Source organism: Ornithodoros turicata, chromosome 7 (assembly GCF_037126465.1).
Source record: "Ornithodoros turicata isolate Travis chromosome 7, ASM3712646v1, whole genome shotgun sequence".
NCBI classification, from domain to species: Eukaryota; Metazoa; Arthropoda; class Arachnida; order Ixodida; family Argasidae; genus Ornithodoros; species Ornithodoros turicata.
Window position 1 is genome coordinate 58,832,421 of NC_088207.1, and position 14,974 is coordinate 58,847,394.

General features: G+C 44.2%; 1 protein-coding gene across 4 annotated transcripts in view; it reads right to left on the reverse strand.

The window, feature by feature from the left end:
- Positions 1-14,974, reverse strand: part of LOC135401746 (protein O-mannosyl-transferase Tmtc3-like) — a 131,706-nt gene that overhangs the window by 32,535 nt on the left and 84,197 nt on the right. For all 4 annotated transcript variants that reach the window (XM_064634308.1, XM_064634310.1, XM_064634309.1 and 1 more), the window contains one exon: positions 177-383. In XM_064634308.1, the coding sequence (XP_064490378.1) occupies positions 177-383 (207 nt within the window). The remainder of the gene's footprint in view (positions 1-176; positions 384-14,974) is intronic.

Sequence of the window (14,974 nt, forward strand, 5' to 3'; positions counted from 1 at the left end):
GGAACATCCGTTTGAAACCCTGCCGAGAAATCCAGGGGAAACGTCGCAGAACATCACTGGTGGTAGGATAGGTAAATAGGTAGGAGAAGACTTTAAAAAAAAAAGTACTCTAGAAAGCATCAGACGTAGAAACTTGACGCGGCTTGGATCCTAATATAGAAAAAGTATGAATGTACCTTGTGTATGGGCGTTCCCCAGAAGTCGTTCCAAAAGACATGATGCAGAGGTGTGTGGGGTCGCAGGTCCCTATTGTCTCGCACCGCAGACATGTCGTCGAACACAAAGCCACAAGAGGGGGCGTTGGCGTAGCACAGGCTCGCCGCGCCGCACACCACGAGGTACCAGGCCCATCGAACATGGTGAACACTGGGCTTTCGACCGCTCTGCAAAACAAGAAATAATATGGCACACTGTTAGAAATGTATGTTCGGGAACATGTCCCTCAGAAATTACCGTGCCATATTTTCAGCCGCTTCCACCATACAAACGCGTGGACTCCACATCGCCGTACACGCTATTCCACTGACGTCACAAGTGAGGCTGAACGGAAAAAGCCTCGTGGCGGGTCAGGTTTCATGTTTTCTTACTTTTACGTTTTCTCAGGTCAATTTGCTCGAAATTATGAACACAGGTAACAGAGCAAACATAACGTTGCAAAGAAGGGATATAAGATAACTGGTGTGAGCAGTAGGATGCAAATTATAAGCGCGCTGGCAAAGTTCTGGTAAGACGACAACTTTAGTACGGGGGTACAGAATGAAACAAAAACGAACTAGATGGCGCATTGAGCCGCCAACAAGCACAGCTTGTCTGACAGGGGATATACCACATAAAGGCCATTTCAAAATCGCCCCTTGAACTAACTGCCATTTAGAACACCGTCAGACAGGGATATAAATCTTATAAAATATCTCGCTCTAACACTGCAGAGTATCACAGCTACGCAACTCCAGTATGCCACCCATCGCTGGTAGAAACCTGCATGAACACTGTCGCCTATACCCACTCCTCCATTAAAGGTCTTCTACTGAGATACGTTCCTGCCAGAGCGGTGTCCACTCCGCAGAAGATAACTCCAGGCCAAGATGGTTTCTGTATCAGCGCCGCTGACTGTGTCATTTTCTCACGCCTCTGCTTTGCGTGTCCGGTTCCCGTGTTCTTGATTACAATTGATTCTCCATTAGACGGGACGAGACACTCAGCAGTCGTTAAACTGTTGTCACCACGACCAGACCGCTTGGCTCGATGCTTAGCTCATCGTTCGTCACACAATGCGCGTGCGTTATTCGAGAGACCGATGTCTTGCGTACTCTATCATATTCTCGAATTGAATCGCTAAACGGATGCGAGATATTGGATGAGACATATCCACTAAGATGCGTCCTCGTCGTCGCTCTTGGGAGAAGCGACAGAAGGCGATGTGACGTCACGGAATGGGGAGGAAGCGATGGTTCATTTCTCGTTCAAATGAACCTAAACGCTACAGAAAAAAAGAGAGTATTTTTTCCCCTTTGGCATATTGTTTTAGCATAGTCATTTGATTTTTAACTAGGCATAATTTTCGCTACAGTTTTGGCGCACTATAGCCTCAGTTGCTTGTGCGCCATAAAACCTCAATCATCATAATCATAATCAACATCCTTTGGGGACTACACGCATTGCCATGCAACCATTAGCCCTTACCTGGACTACATGCACGAAAGTTTATGCGGAATTTACTCCCGTCTGACTTGTGGAAATCTGACATACAGGGAAACTAAACAGCCGAAAAAACATTTTTATTTTTTTTATTTTTTACAAATACGAGAGACTGAATGTCAATCTTGTGTCGGAGTCTTTGATGGTTCGGGACACAACACACAAGTAAAACTTCTGTTTCAGTTTTGTCCTCCTGGTCAATCATCACGCACAATCCTCGCATTATCCAGACAGTGAGACAACGCCCTGTCAAAGTCTCCTTCTTGAGTTTTGTTCACTCTGCGGGACGGTGTTTTACATACAGAGTGTTTCGCCTAACTTGTTAATATATCGTACTAACAAAGTCTATATTTTTCTGAAAATTATGAGGTCAACGCTATTTATCTCGGAGGAGCTTCTGCCACGATTTCCGAGCACCGCTATAAATTTTAAGTCGAGAGAAATTGAATTTTACTACAGAACTCCAAAATTTGCCAACCCAACCTCACGTTCTCTTTTTCTATCTCAGATTTATCAAATTTCATTACAAAGTGCATTCTCTACGGCGATGGTAATAGGGGGAAAGAGAGAGAGAAGCGATAACCGTTGTTTCGATGTGCGTCACTTCTTCGCGCATAATGTTTGCATAATGTTTAAACAAACGAATTTTTAATACGATTTTTTAACATCGTAGGCGAAACGCCCTGTATCTTCTGATATCTGACAACTAATCTTTTTTACCATGCTACAATATTGCTGGTGTGTCGGTGTTCGAACCCGCAACCTTGGAATCAGTAGGTGGACCAACAAAATCCACCAAGACCGGTAGTGACAAACCAAAACCATTCACCTCTTCAATCTCTCTCTCTCTACAGTACTCCTAACAACAACAACACCCACAAGCACTTCATTTCGCAGTACTTCACCCTTTTAGCGCATCGACCTCTGCCAAAAAAAGAAAAGAAAAAGAACGATTCCTGTATAAAAACCTAACAAGTATATTACAGAAAGGAATGACGGCAAGTGCAGTAAAATAAAAGATACGCGGCTGGGAGCGTCAGATATAATGGATGGCCAGACAAACCTTGGCGCCCAAAACCAGTACAGGCGTATAGTATTTTTCTCCAGACTGAGCTTCGAAGGTTCCATCAGGTTATCCTCACTTTTGTTTGCGGACTTGGCCAGGATCTGGGATATGAACTGGTGGTAGATGTCAGTCGGACAATCGGGCTCACTCAGATAGAGAGAAGTCGATGAGGAATTGCGATTTCTAGGGATTGGTTGGGCCAGGATATGAAGTGGACGGGGAAGGGGGCGCTGGCTTCGCACTATGCGCAGCCAACGTAATCACGGAGGTCAGCTGTAGCTAAATAAACCTTGAAGGCGATTGCGTTAAAGGAAAAGTTATTGATGCTAAGATGTTACTCAGTTTTTGTTACAGTTATACTTATCATGTATGTAATTCAGCTAGTTTCGCGTCACTTCAGGTTAGGAGACCTACCTTTATGGTTCCGTGGTGCTTAGACGTGGAGTCTACATAATTGTCTTACTGCTCTATAGATGCGTGATATTGTAATATTATTTAATTAATAAAGCGAGCATAGGTGAACCTAGAAAAAATACTGATTCAATAAAGGAATGAATGGCCGAAACTTTGGGCACCGAAAAGAAAAGGAAAAAAAAAAAAAGAAAAGCCATTAAATGTGATAGCTTCACAGGTCCATCTTCCGATCCTCGTGCGACATGGCATTGTGACTTTGTCCTCATCCTGCTCTTCTCTCTCCACAACTGTTACGTACGGACCTACGCGGTCGTCGACGTCGGTCGGCCCAACAGAGCTATCATTTTAACGAAAAAACACAAAATCCAACAAGCACGTGTCAAATATCTATGTATGTACTCGCAAAACCAAACACCGAAAACGACAACTTTTCTGACCGCTCCGTCATTTTTCATCGCATGAAGAATATAAGAAAAGAAATAGAGAAATATTGCAGCAACAGCCTCACGACACCTGTTCAAACGGAGGTAATTTGAATATAACACGCATCAATGCAAGCCTGTAAGAATGAATGCTCACGCGTTAGCAAGAACGCTATTACATCGCCAGGACTCCCAACACATTCCCTTTCCTTCTTTCGCCCGTAATATCCCCACGAAGGCATATACCTACACCCTGGGCCAGCCTGCCGCCAATTTCGCGCGTTCCACGGTTCCATTAAGGAGGCTATTTATTTTCGCTCCATTAATTCGCGGCGTTATTGCGATTGACAGCGGCACTACTTTTTCGCCTGCGCACCAAATCGAACGTAGATTCCCAAAAAGAAAAAAAAAAAAACGATCACTCCTTTTCGAGCGAGAGAGAAAACACTTTAGAGAAATAAGGATCGGACGAATAACTAAGAAGGAACGCCGCTGCCAATCCTAGAGCCTAAAACAATCAATGGCAGAGAATAAGCGCAAATTCAGAGCGAAAAATCAGAAATTTTTCCTTCCGTTTTTTTTCACCTGCTTCGTTATGCGCGGGGCTCCTCAAGCAAAACGAAAGCAGACGACGATCGCGAAAGAGACGGAAAGCAGACGTTCGTCTTGGAAGGAGAAAGACAGACAGAAGAAGGACAACGTTTTCATGGCTCATTTGTACGATGCATCTTCGAGAGGATAGCAATTTTTTTTACTGTCTTCCGGTAGATTTTCGATTTCCGAAAGCGTACCGTTTTAAGTAGGAATGAGAGCGGAGAACATGTAGGTCACAGGAAACCTGAAACGAAACGAAACGAAAACTACTGCTTGTGCACCCAACAACCTGGACCGTCAATTGAAACTCTGCAAGACAGAGGCGTCTCTTCCATGTAGCACTGCTCGTAAGGCATGACATTATATGGATGGACTAAAACGTCCAGTTTCCTGTTACTTTCGTGCCCATTTTATTCTTTAGTGCCCATGACGGTTAGTTCCTGTCTGACTAATACAAAAGCTCCCTGCGTAGACACACTTTTACAAATTCTCCGTCTGTGGGCATTCGATTTCAAACAACTATCTTGACCCGACTCAGGTCAGGGACCTGCACGACACTGTTTTAACCGCCAGTCTCTTTTCATTACCCAGTGCACACTAACGTTGTTTAGCTGCGTTATTTGAGGGCGAGCACGTCTTTTCCAGAACCTCTTGTTTTCTCACAACGATGACGTCATTATAAAGGGGACGGTCGTTATGGTCTCCTCTCCGTGTCAACCTGCTTCCCCTGGTGTTCCTGTCTTGACTAATTGCGCGGGAGTCATGCAAATTTAACGAGATGCCGAGGCCACTTATGCATCTACAGCTCTCCGACCGCATCCTGAAGGGGGCACTTCAGTGGAGATGGTCTCTTCAGAAAAGAGGACGCGGTTGATTATGAACTAGAGCGAAACTTCTCTTTCTTTCTTTCCTTTTTGCAAAGAGTGATATTAAACGGTAGGAACAACTTTTACACATGGTAAACAAGACTTTCGTGGAACAAGTGCAGTCTCGTGCACGAAAGTCTTGTTTACCATGCGTAAATAAATAAGTGGTTCCTACCGTTTAATATCACTCTTTGATTTACTCACCACCGGCAACTTGACATCGCCTATTTTTTCTGCTTTCGTATTTCCTTTTTGCGGTAGGTTTCGCTGTTGGAAATTCACGTAATTGTATTCTGCAACAATAACAAAAACAAAAACATAATAAAGTAGAAAGCTTAAGTAAGCTTAGCAAGTAAAGTAAACTTTTGTACACTATAAAGTTCACTAATGCTGACAAAAAGAAACAATGTTATTCTCCGGATGACTTTTACGTATAGCAAATATCTTGACGAAGGGCCTCAATGTTTCGAGTACACATAATTGATCAACTCCATAACAAAAAAAAAAAAAAAAAAAAAAAGTCAACACAGCGAACACAAACAACGAAAGAAAACAGAGCCAAAATACAATTTGTCGGCATAACACTTTCGATACGCCAGTGCGTGGATGGTGTATTCACAATCGAATGTATTCAAATCGAAATATTTACCACCCCAAGACCATTTGGACAAACCGGCAAGACTGGCGAGTCTTTTTCGGAGCAAAAAATCAGCGGCCACAGAGAAAGGAAGAGAGAGAGATAAAATGAGTGAGAGAGAGATCCGGCCGCAACAGAATGGTTGCGCGATAAAAACTGTTGTTGAGGCCAGACAGGATTGGGGGCTTCGTGATTTATTATCGTCCAAATGTGTTGCCCGAAGCTCCCTGTGGCATGCAGACCAAACTAGAAACTATAAGCCGCTGCGCTGTATGCAACGTAGGTCACACCACTGGGCAAAGCGGTAGGGATCACACGAGCAAAAAAGAAAAATAAACGCAGCGATGCGTTCAGCTTGTATGGCTTCTCTGTACTCATGGCGTAGTACAGCTTGGGACAAAAGTTTGCGGAACACCGGGGTGTCGCATTCCTCCATTGGAGCGACACCCTAGCAGCAAACAGAAGCGGACACACATTCTGGGAGATGGACAGAATGGTCGGTCACCTGTTTCTTATTCGATCTCTTTCTAGCTGATAGTAGAAGGGGGCCGCTCCGATGAAGAAATGCGCCAGTGCCGGTGCTCCGTAAACTTTTGTCCCAAGCTGTACGTGGTTTCCAATGTCGAGTTACAGTCTTAAAATTCCGTGTGGTTTGCTACACGACAGTACAGCTTTGCAGTTGGTTACAAACACGGTTGTCGACCCTAAAAGCCTATCGCTCGTTAGTCATCTTTGTCTTTAATCTATCTCATCCTTCTTTCACCATTTGTTAGTTTATCCTTTATTTCCCGATTCTTTTCTATTTATTTTATTCTTCTTTCATTTGTTTTCCTTTTTTTTTTCTTTGCGGAACAGCAAGCCGGCGTCCCGTTTGGCTGACCTTCCCCCCTTTGTTCTAATAAATATATCTCCCCCCCCCTCCTTATCGCTCTAACAAACCAGGCAAATAGGTAAAATATAAAAAACGCCGTCAAAGTCCACGAAGGAGGTGGTCAGAATAAAATTGGAACGGTTAGGAGCATCTAGTGGTCTTCCCCTAGCACTGTAAAAGTAATCCGTTTCCCTCATTCTCCCTGCGTCCTTTTCTCCTGTTGTTATGCGCTGTAAGCTGTCTTGCCCTTCTGTACGATTTTGCTGTTAAATTTTTCATTCGCTCTTTCCCGACCACTGAAAAATTGATACTGCGTGGTTATTATTTCAGCCGATGAATTGCAGATTCTGCACGAAAGCTTGCCATTAAGACTAGGCGCTCGTAACCTTCCGATTTTTTTCCCCGCTCCGATAAATCAGATAAGTATTTAAAGAGACTGAAATAATTTATTTTACTAAAAAGAAGAGTCTACGCTTCGTGCTTGCTCTGGTCAGACTCTTGTTCACTTGCGAGTGCTAGACGTTTCCCTCCAACAAATTGTAACAAACGCCCAGAAGAATGCGCGTCTGTTACATGTCACCCCATGTGCTGCCCACCACAGTCACGCAATATAACGCTTCTGCAATAGGCGTTATCTAAAGATAACCATCCTACAACAGCAAAGTCTCATCGCAACACTCATTTCGCGCAAGAGGCGTAAATCACTCACGCGAGACGCTCGTCATTGGCTGACAAAAGATTGCAGACGACGAAATTGTCCACCATACCGCAAGCAGACGATCACGCTCGTCTGCTGATCGAATTTTGCATTTAGTCTTCTAAACATACTCACGAAATGCAGACGAACAAACTGACGTGACTCGCGAAGAACGCCCGCCTGCTAATCGAAGCTGCCACATTTAATCTTACGAAGTGATCCGCTTCAAACAGTAAATCGCCCTCTACCGGTGGAAGGAAAAAACGGGATTCCAAACGCGTTACATCCTCATAAAAGTAAAATGTGGAAACAGGTACCGTATATGACAGTGTTCTTTGGAGCTGCCAGTGCATCGGCCGATAGCTCCGTTGCTGTATATCGGCGCATCAGACTGATTGAACGGTGCATAGTACCACCAGGGGAAAAAAGGAAGAAACGAAACTGAAAGAAAAAGGGGGAAGACGCCGAAGCTTGAGGGCAAATTGAGGAAGTACTTTGCAGGGTAGCAAGCTATAAGACATCCGGAATTTCAGTTTCTTTCTTTTTTTTTTCTTTTCGTTTCTTCTTATTCTCGTCTATATAAAGGAAGCGAGTCACGTAATCCGGAGGTGCTCACTTATGCATTGAATGCGCTTCCGCGTTGCTGCGAACCTAGCAGGTTCAACTTGGATAATCTTGGGAGTTTCGAGATATATGAGGATACGGTCTATATAAAGAGTACAGTGCAGTTCGGTTTACGGCTATGCGCTTTAAAAAGGCGCCTGAAACAGCCGTTTTTGCATCTTCTGCCCCCGAACGCCACCTTGTGGTAATCAGAATCTTCAAACTTTGCGATTTCCGCTACACCTTCTCATCAGGACTGATTTCTAAACTGCATGCGTTTAAAGCGCGACTTTACAAGGTCTCCTCCTGTGAAAAACATGATACTGGATGAAAAATTTGTTCCGTTGGAAATACAGCGGGTGCAAGAAGAGCACGACCTATTCCGGAGAGGCCTTAGAAAGCCAAGATTCCACTCTGTTAAACCGGCTAATACAATATGTCCCCGAGCTTCGAAAAAAAGAAAGAAAAGAACGTAACTACTTATTGACCCTTAATCCGAATATCCAAGGAGCACCAAAACAACTCCACTTTTCCTTTCGAATGACTTCACCGATCTTCAACCTCAGACCCCTTCGATGCCTCAACTCGCAATACTGTACAATGACAATACTTCCCGTATCATTTATATTACAAACAGGGATCTGTGTTTGCCTTTTCTTCTTTTCCTGTCTGGACGCACCGCGAATCAGGACAACACCGCCTCGCCCGAACAATGAAACTACGCCTCAAGGGGGATAAAAGGAAAAGTAAGCAACGGGCCGCGCAGAGATATTACATTACGTAGCATCGTTCCAGCATCAACGTAGCAACGTACGAAAGCATCGTTTCCACGGTCTCTCCAAACCACCCGAAGGCAACGGAGGCTGGTAAGATGAGAAACAAACACTGCATGCAGCTTACGGCTTCCAACTAGAACGGCAGGTAAGAACGTTGCACCGGAGATAAAAGGAACAGGTGGAATAACGTCGTGCATGGCAAAGAGAACGAGGATTAAGAAACGAGATTATCTCTTTCAAAATGTGTTCATTTATTTGAAGCTTCTGGGGGAATTTATTGGAAAATGAAGGATAAAAGGGGAAGGAAGGGTATAAGGAAGCACTCTCGTTGTATAGGGCTATAAAAAAAGTATCTTTCAGAATGACACTTAGGATGTTGTTTACTTGTTGTTTAACTAGTGTTGCTGTTTACGTTGAAGTAAAAAGAAAAGCGCCAGTCAAATCTGGAACACAAATGTGGAAAAAAGAAAGAAAAAAAAAAACGTTCACAGGAAACGAGTAACTAGACTTCAGGAACAATCGGGAGGGATTTTTTAATGGGGTTGGAAATTTGAAGGACCAAACAACTGCAAATACGCAAAATAAATAAATAAAATAAACAAATAAAAGAAACACCACATACATTCATATTTTTCTTTTTCAGTCACTCACAAAGAACGTAGGAAAGAAATATTCTGTAAAGCGTGCTTTACCACACTCAACATGTCACTGCAGTGGAGAGCACTTTACAAAGCGAGAAGGTAACTGTCGAGTAGGACACATGCAGCAACATGCACATAAGCCCCGTGAACGACGACAAATACAAGCAGGCTTTGGTCAGAACAGTAACATTACACATACCAATAATAAGAAAAGTAGGAACAGTTACATTTCTTCTTAGATTTCTTTTGCACATTTCGATATCTCACATCTTAAACACACGAAACAGCACTAAGACATTTGTATACCAGTAAATAAATAATAATAATAAAAAAGGGGCAACAATTATATTCCCGGAAGGAAAATACGATAAGAATGTTTCACACTGTTACGTGACGAACTCCCGATTTCCGCAGCACGCAAAACCAGCTCCTTTCAGCGCACAAAATGTCGCTGTCAATCACGCGCCGAAACCAAGAGAAAGAACAAAAAACACTCTATAGACGACGGGAAAGCTGCCATTATAAGAGAAAGAAAACTCTCGGCAAAGACGAAAGAAAAAGCAGAACGGGAAGGAACCGCCCATTGTTGTTGGCCGCTGCTCATTATGACTCCAAAATCGGCCTCATTGTTTTCGGGTTTCTTTTGTTCGCGGAACACAAGAGCTTACGACTGTTTCTCCGCAGTGGCTCTGTCCGTCCATTTTTTTTCCTACCCGTTTCTCCACGCAGAGAAGCCAAGGAAGAATCACTCAAACACGTCAAAAACAGAGAACACAGATTTCCGACTCAGTACCAAAAGACTCTGTATATGTACTTGTGTTTGGGATCGACTCTTTGTTGGAGGTATAACTGCTTTGGGGCAGTATGCTCCTCTCTTCTCCATCTATCGTTACAAAGGATTGGACGCTGCGAAGCGGTCGAAAACGAAACGACAGACTGTGTAGAGGTCTGTATAACGTCAATGACGTTTGTTGCATAGTTGCACCTGGCTCGAATAGCACCAGGAGGGCGAGGAAATCAGCAAGGAATCAGAGTATAGGGTTAGAATATGAATTTGGTACAAGTTTGCATAGTTTGTGCGTTTTGGCATAGACAAGGATTGGCACAGTTTTCCATGACGGTGAAACTGTTGCAGGAGACGCACTGACTCACGGGTGAATGAGCGCGAGCGCGGTAACTGGTTTATCATGTCCCTGGTCGTGTGACGTGTTAGGACGAAGGAGAAGTCTTGGAGCTCGCAAGAAAAGCATGACGTCATCTTTCGCGATCGACACCCCCACGGAATATTCTGGTAGCAGAAAGAAGCAAACAAATTGTCCCGAGTTCCAAGTTCCGCCGCGTGTTATGTCGAGTATTCGCACGATGCCGGAATATCGGGAATGTGCACTTAGCAGACGACACCGTCTGCGTGTCTTACTGTCGTCTGCTACGAAATATTTCGTGGCTGCGCCGCAGGGTTAACTCCCCACGGTTAAAAGTGCACAAGAAGACATGACGCCGAGAGAGCAATGATGTCTCTCGTATCTTCCGCTGGAATATTCTGAAAAATATCGCTCGTGTGACTATTCAGTGGCTGTATACGCAGACTGCCATGTAATGCGATGCGACAAAAAATCATTCCCATGCCATCATCCCATAGAAAACACAAGGCCAAGGGAGCCACGCGACAGCTCTTTCACCAAATACCGCTCTCCCTTAAAAACATGCTCGTTAGCCTCGACGGCCGGAATAAACGGGCGTGTCACGTGACGCTTATTCATTCACGCCCCACTTCTACAGATCTTTAGGAACGCAGATTTATTTGATCTGAAGCTTCGCGCCGCCTTTCGCTTGGCTGCAGATGTCTCTATATATTCCCCGCACATAACACGATATCTATACCCTGTCACATGACCTCACGCGTCCACCTCTGTCGGGTATATAAGAGATCGCGCCACATTCATTACAAAGCGTCATATTTCTACCCACCGGCGTCCGTACCGAGTCGCTATCTATTGGAACATATGCGCCACGACAGTACATGTGTTCCAATGGAAGCGGAAGAAGTCCACATAAAACGGCGCGGAACATTCCAGCGCGTCCATAGCGATCATTCGAGCCTTGGGTCATTAAATGCGAATGCCGTCTGCGATGAATAAAAGCCTCTCCAGATCGCCGCATGAGGGCACCACCATCACTTTTCTTATTCCCGGGATGGAAGGAAGCGGCCAAGGACTAGAAACCTTTTGTAGTGTTTGCATCGTGGTAATGTTGAGGACAGTTTTATGTGAGCCGGGGCGTCATTATGAGGTGTAATTTGTCTCCAGTTCCAGCACGTGGGAAGCGCCCGCTCATGCTGAGTTTATGGAACCCATTTTATGTCGTGCTGGGCTGAAACCTTAAACAGGGTATGTATGCTTCTTTCAAATTTTTCTGCTCAAACACGAAAACAATATTTACGCGAACAAAACGCGGGTGAAATGGGTCAGGGAAAAAGACGGTGTCATTGAAAAGTTGACTGTTGCAGAAGAAAGAAAGAAAGAAAGAAAGAGAGAGAGAAAGCAAAGGAAGATTCCAAAGCCCATCCAGTGATAGCAAAACAGAAGTAAGAGGATGTGATTTCATTCCCGTCAGGCCTTTTCGAAAATCTGGTACCGTATAAGCTCATCCGGTCCAAGAAACAACACACTATAAACACAACAGGTCAAGGAAAGCGTCTGTGGAACTACTCAATATGCAATGGAATTAACCGCATTTGAAATGGAACAAAACCACGCCGAGACTGGGAGGTGACAGGGGTTCGAATCCGGTATAAAGTTTTCCCTGGGTTTTCCGAAGACTTCCCAGACGAATGTCGGCACAGTTGCCACTGAAGTCGGCCCAGGACGCATACTAACCCCTCCCACTTCTTGTGCTGTCCCCTCTCCATCTGTCCATGTCTGTACGCCTCTCATAGCCACAGTTGCTTCGCAGCGCTAAGACGGAATTAAAATGAAAACAGTCTCAAAATTTGGAGGATCAAGCTTCAATTGACTTGATCATTTACTTCAAGACAGAGCTTCAATTTCCTGTCCAGCTCTCTGTCTCGCTCTCAAGATAATGCTACCAATCTAGAATCCATAACAGATCTCACTTCCGAGTACACTTTCTACGCACGTGTACATCCTAAGTGTTCCTAATGTCGCGACATCAGAATGGCCACCGTAATGTAAGGCACTCTTATTGCACAATGACATTACAGAGTGCACTCCGCATGTGTCACACGCAATGAAGCTGAAAGCTTTTCCCCAAATATTCGTTACCACATCCGGGTAAGTGAGAGGAGAGAGTGACACATATTGTGTGCACACGTACGGAGCTCCTGCGACTGGTGGTGATACTCCGGTGCATTTAGAAAATTTTGTTTCGACTGGCAAAGAACACGCTTTTCCCATCAGTCGAAAATGTCTCGTCAAGCTGTAATTATGCGTGCGATGCTTCTAAACATCGATACATTTTTTTGCGAGATAGTTCATTTCGCGGATATTTGGAAAGTGATAGCGTGAAATCGAATAACGATACATTATTAAGCGAGAGTTTTATTACAACTCGACAATGTCCTATTTTAGTTTTTGGCGAAATGAAAAAGGAGACAAGACCATATTAGGAGTGACAGAGGGCGTTTTGCGCGTTCAGACGAAATGAACTTGTCGTTGCAAAGTAACGAGGGAACAGATTCTGGTGTGAGATAGTATAAAAATGATTTTTCGAGGGTTCCTTTCATTAGAGCAAGTGTCGTACTTCCTACGGGAAAATAAAAATAAAGAGAGAGACAGAGGAAATAGGAAACATAGAGGGGCTCAGCAATACACAAAATTTGTTGGCGCTTTCCAAGATAGTTTCTGACAAAATAGTGTTTTTTCCTAGTGCGGCGCACAGTTACTCGCTACACGAAGCAACTCGGCATTCTTATTATTGTTATTATTTTTCTTTTTTTGCTGCAAAGAGTGTCAAAACAACACAAACACAGCGATAAACAAGACATGAAGAACGTATCTCCTCCTCTTAAATTAGATTACATTAGATGAAAGATATCTGCCTTGTCTCCTCTGTGTTTGCGCTCCTTTTCTTGCGCTTCTAGGATGAGTATGTAACATCAACAATAAAAAACAAACAAACAAACGAAACGTTTTTCGTATTTTGGCATTTTTTTTATGCCTGTCTTTCCTAAAGACATACTAAAACTTTATCGCTAACATATCGCTATGCGTGACGACAGATATGCAAGCCAGACATAACTCTCGAGCGCAAATATTTTCTCTGATCCACTTTGCAAATACCTGTCTCTGCCTCCCAAGGGGCAAACCGAAAGAAAGAAAGTATAACAGCAAACCACAATACCCGTACGGTCGCAGAACCTCTCCTAACGTTCGCCCACTATGCCACTTGAAAAACGATCAACAATCCAGGTAGCTCTAAACCTTAATGCACAACCAGACGCACTCAACTCGGGGAGCAGGCACACACTGAGCGGACCTCTCTCAACAGCACCTGCTCCTCGAACCAACGAAACTATATAGAGCGAAATCAAATACCACTTGCTCTCATCGAAGGAGCCAAAAGTAAAAAGGAAAAAGTCGAGACAAGCCACCCATCGAGTCAGTCCAGAGCGATTACGGAGCCAGTGGACCGAGAGCAGCTTGAACCAATATACGTATACTCCCTTCCGATGGTATGGTCTGTCTTCTCCTTATATAGGTCCATTGCAGCCCTGATCCAGTTAACGAAACCCTGCGAGTTCTGTTTTCCAGCTGACTCATGAGCAAGACTGCAGCCATTATAACATTTTTTTTTTATTTCTTTCTCGTCTGCGTCTACGCTGGTTGTCTTCTGCAATGTTTTCCGCTTTCTCGGGAAGGCCTAGTACGCGAGTTTGCATGATTCGCCAGAATTAGCGAACTTGCTTCGCTCGGAGGTTTGCAAACTGTGTTTGCAACCATGTGCAGCGTCAGCGCGGCTGCCACTGTTTCGCCACCGAGGTAACTGAGGGCTCGAAAGATCATCAAGTTTGTAGATCGAATGTGCCGGACGTGTTGCCAGACCTTTTTTTGCCGGTACAACGTACGTGGAGTGTCCGTTTCTTTTTGCGTTTGTCTATAACGTAAAGAGGAAGCAGAGACATTTCCACAAATTTGCGACCCACGCGAATTTCTTTTTATCTGGAATGTTGTAAATGTGAAATAACGACAAAACTTGGACACGTTGATACGATTCGTCTAAAGGCGATAGGACGCCGAATGTCGGGCTAAAAGCTGAGACGACAAAAACGCACACTGAACTTTAACCGATAGATTTTATGTGTTCCCCAATATCCACCGAATTTTCCGCGATTTCGAGTTAAGGTTGCTTCTGGAAGTATCTATCATAGAAGAAGGGAATGCAATGAACGGATATCCATGGCAGACCAGCTCAAATACAAAGTCGCAGTTAAAATGTCCCGTATTTTCACCGGTTTTAATCCGTTGGCTTTTTATTCCATGTTAGCGCCGCGAAGCAACTGTGGCTATGAGGACAGCAGGAAGGAGTGGGAGGGTTAGTTTGCGTCCTGGGCCGACTTCAGGGGGAACCGGGTCAACATTCGGTTAGAAAGTATTCGGGGAAAAACTCCGACAGCACAGCCGGTGGTAGGATTCAAACTCACCACCTCTTCTTACACTAGCACCAATTGTGG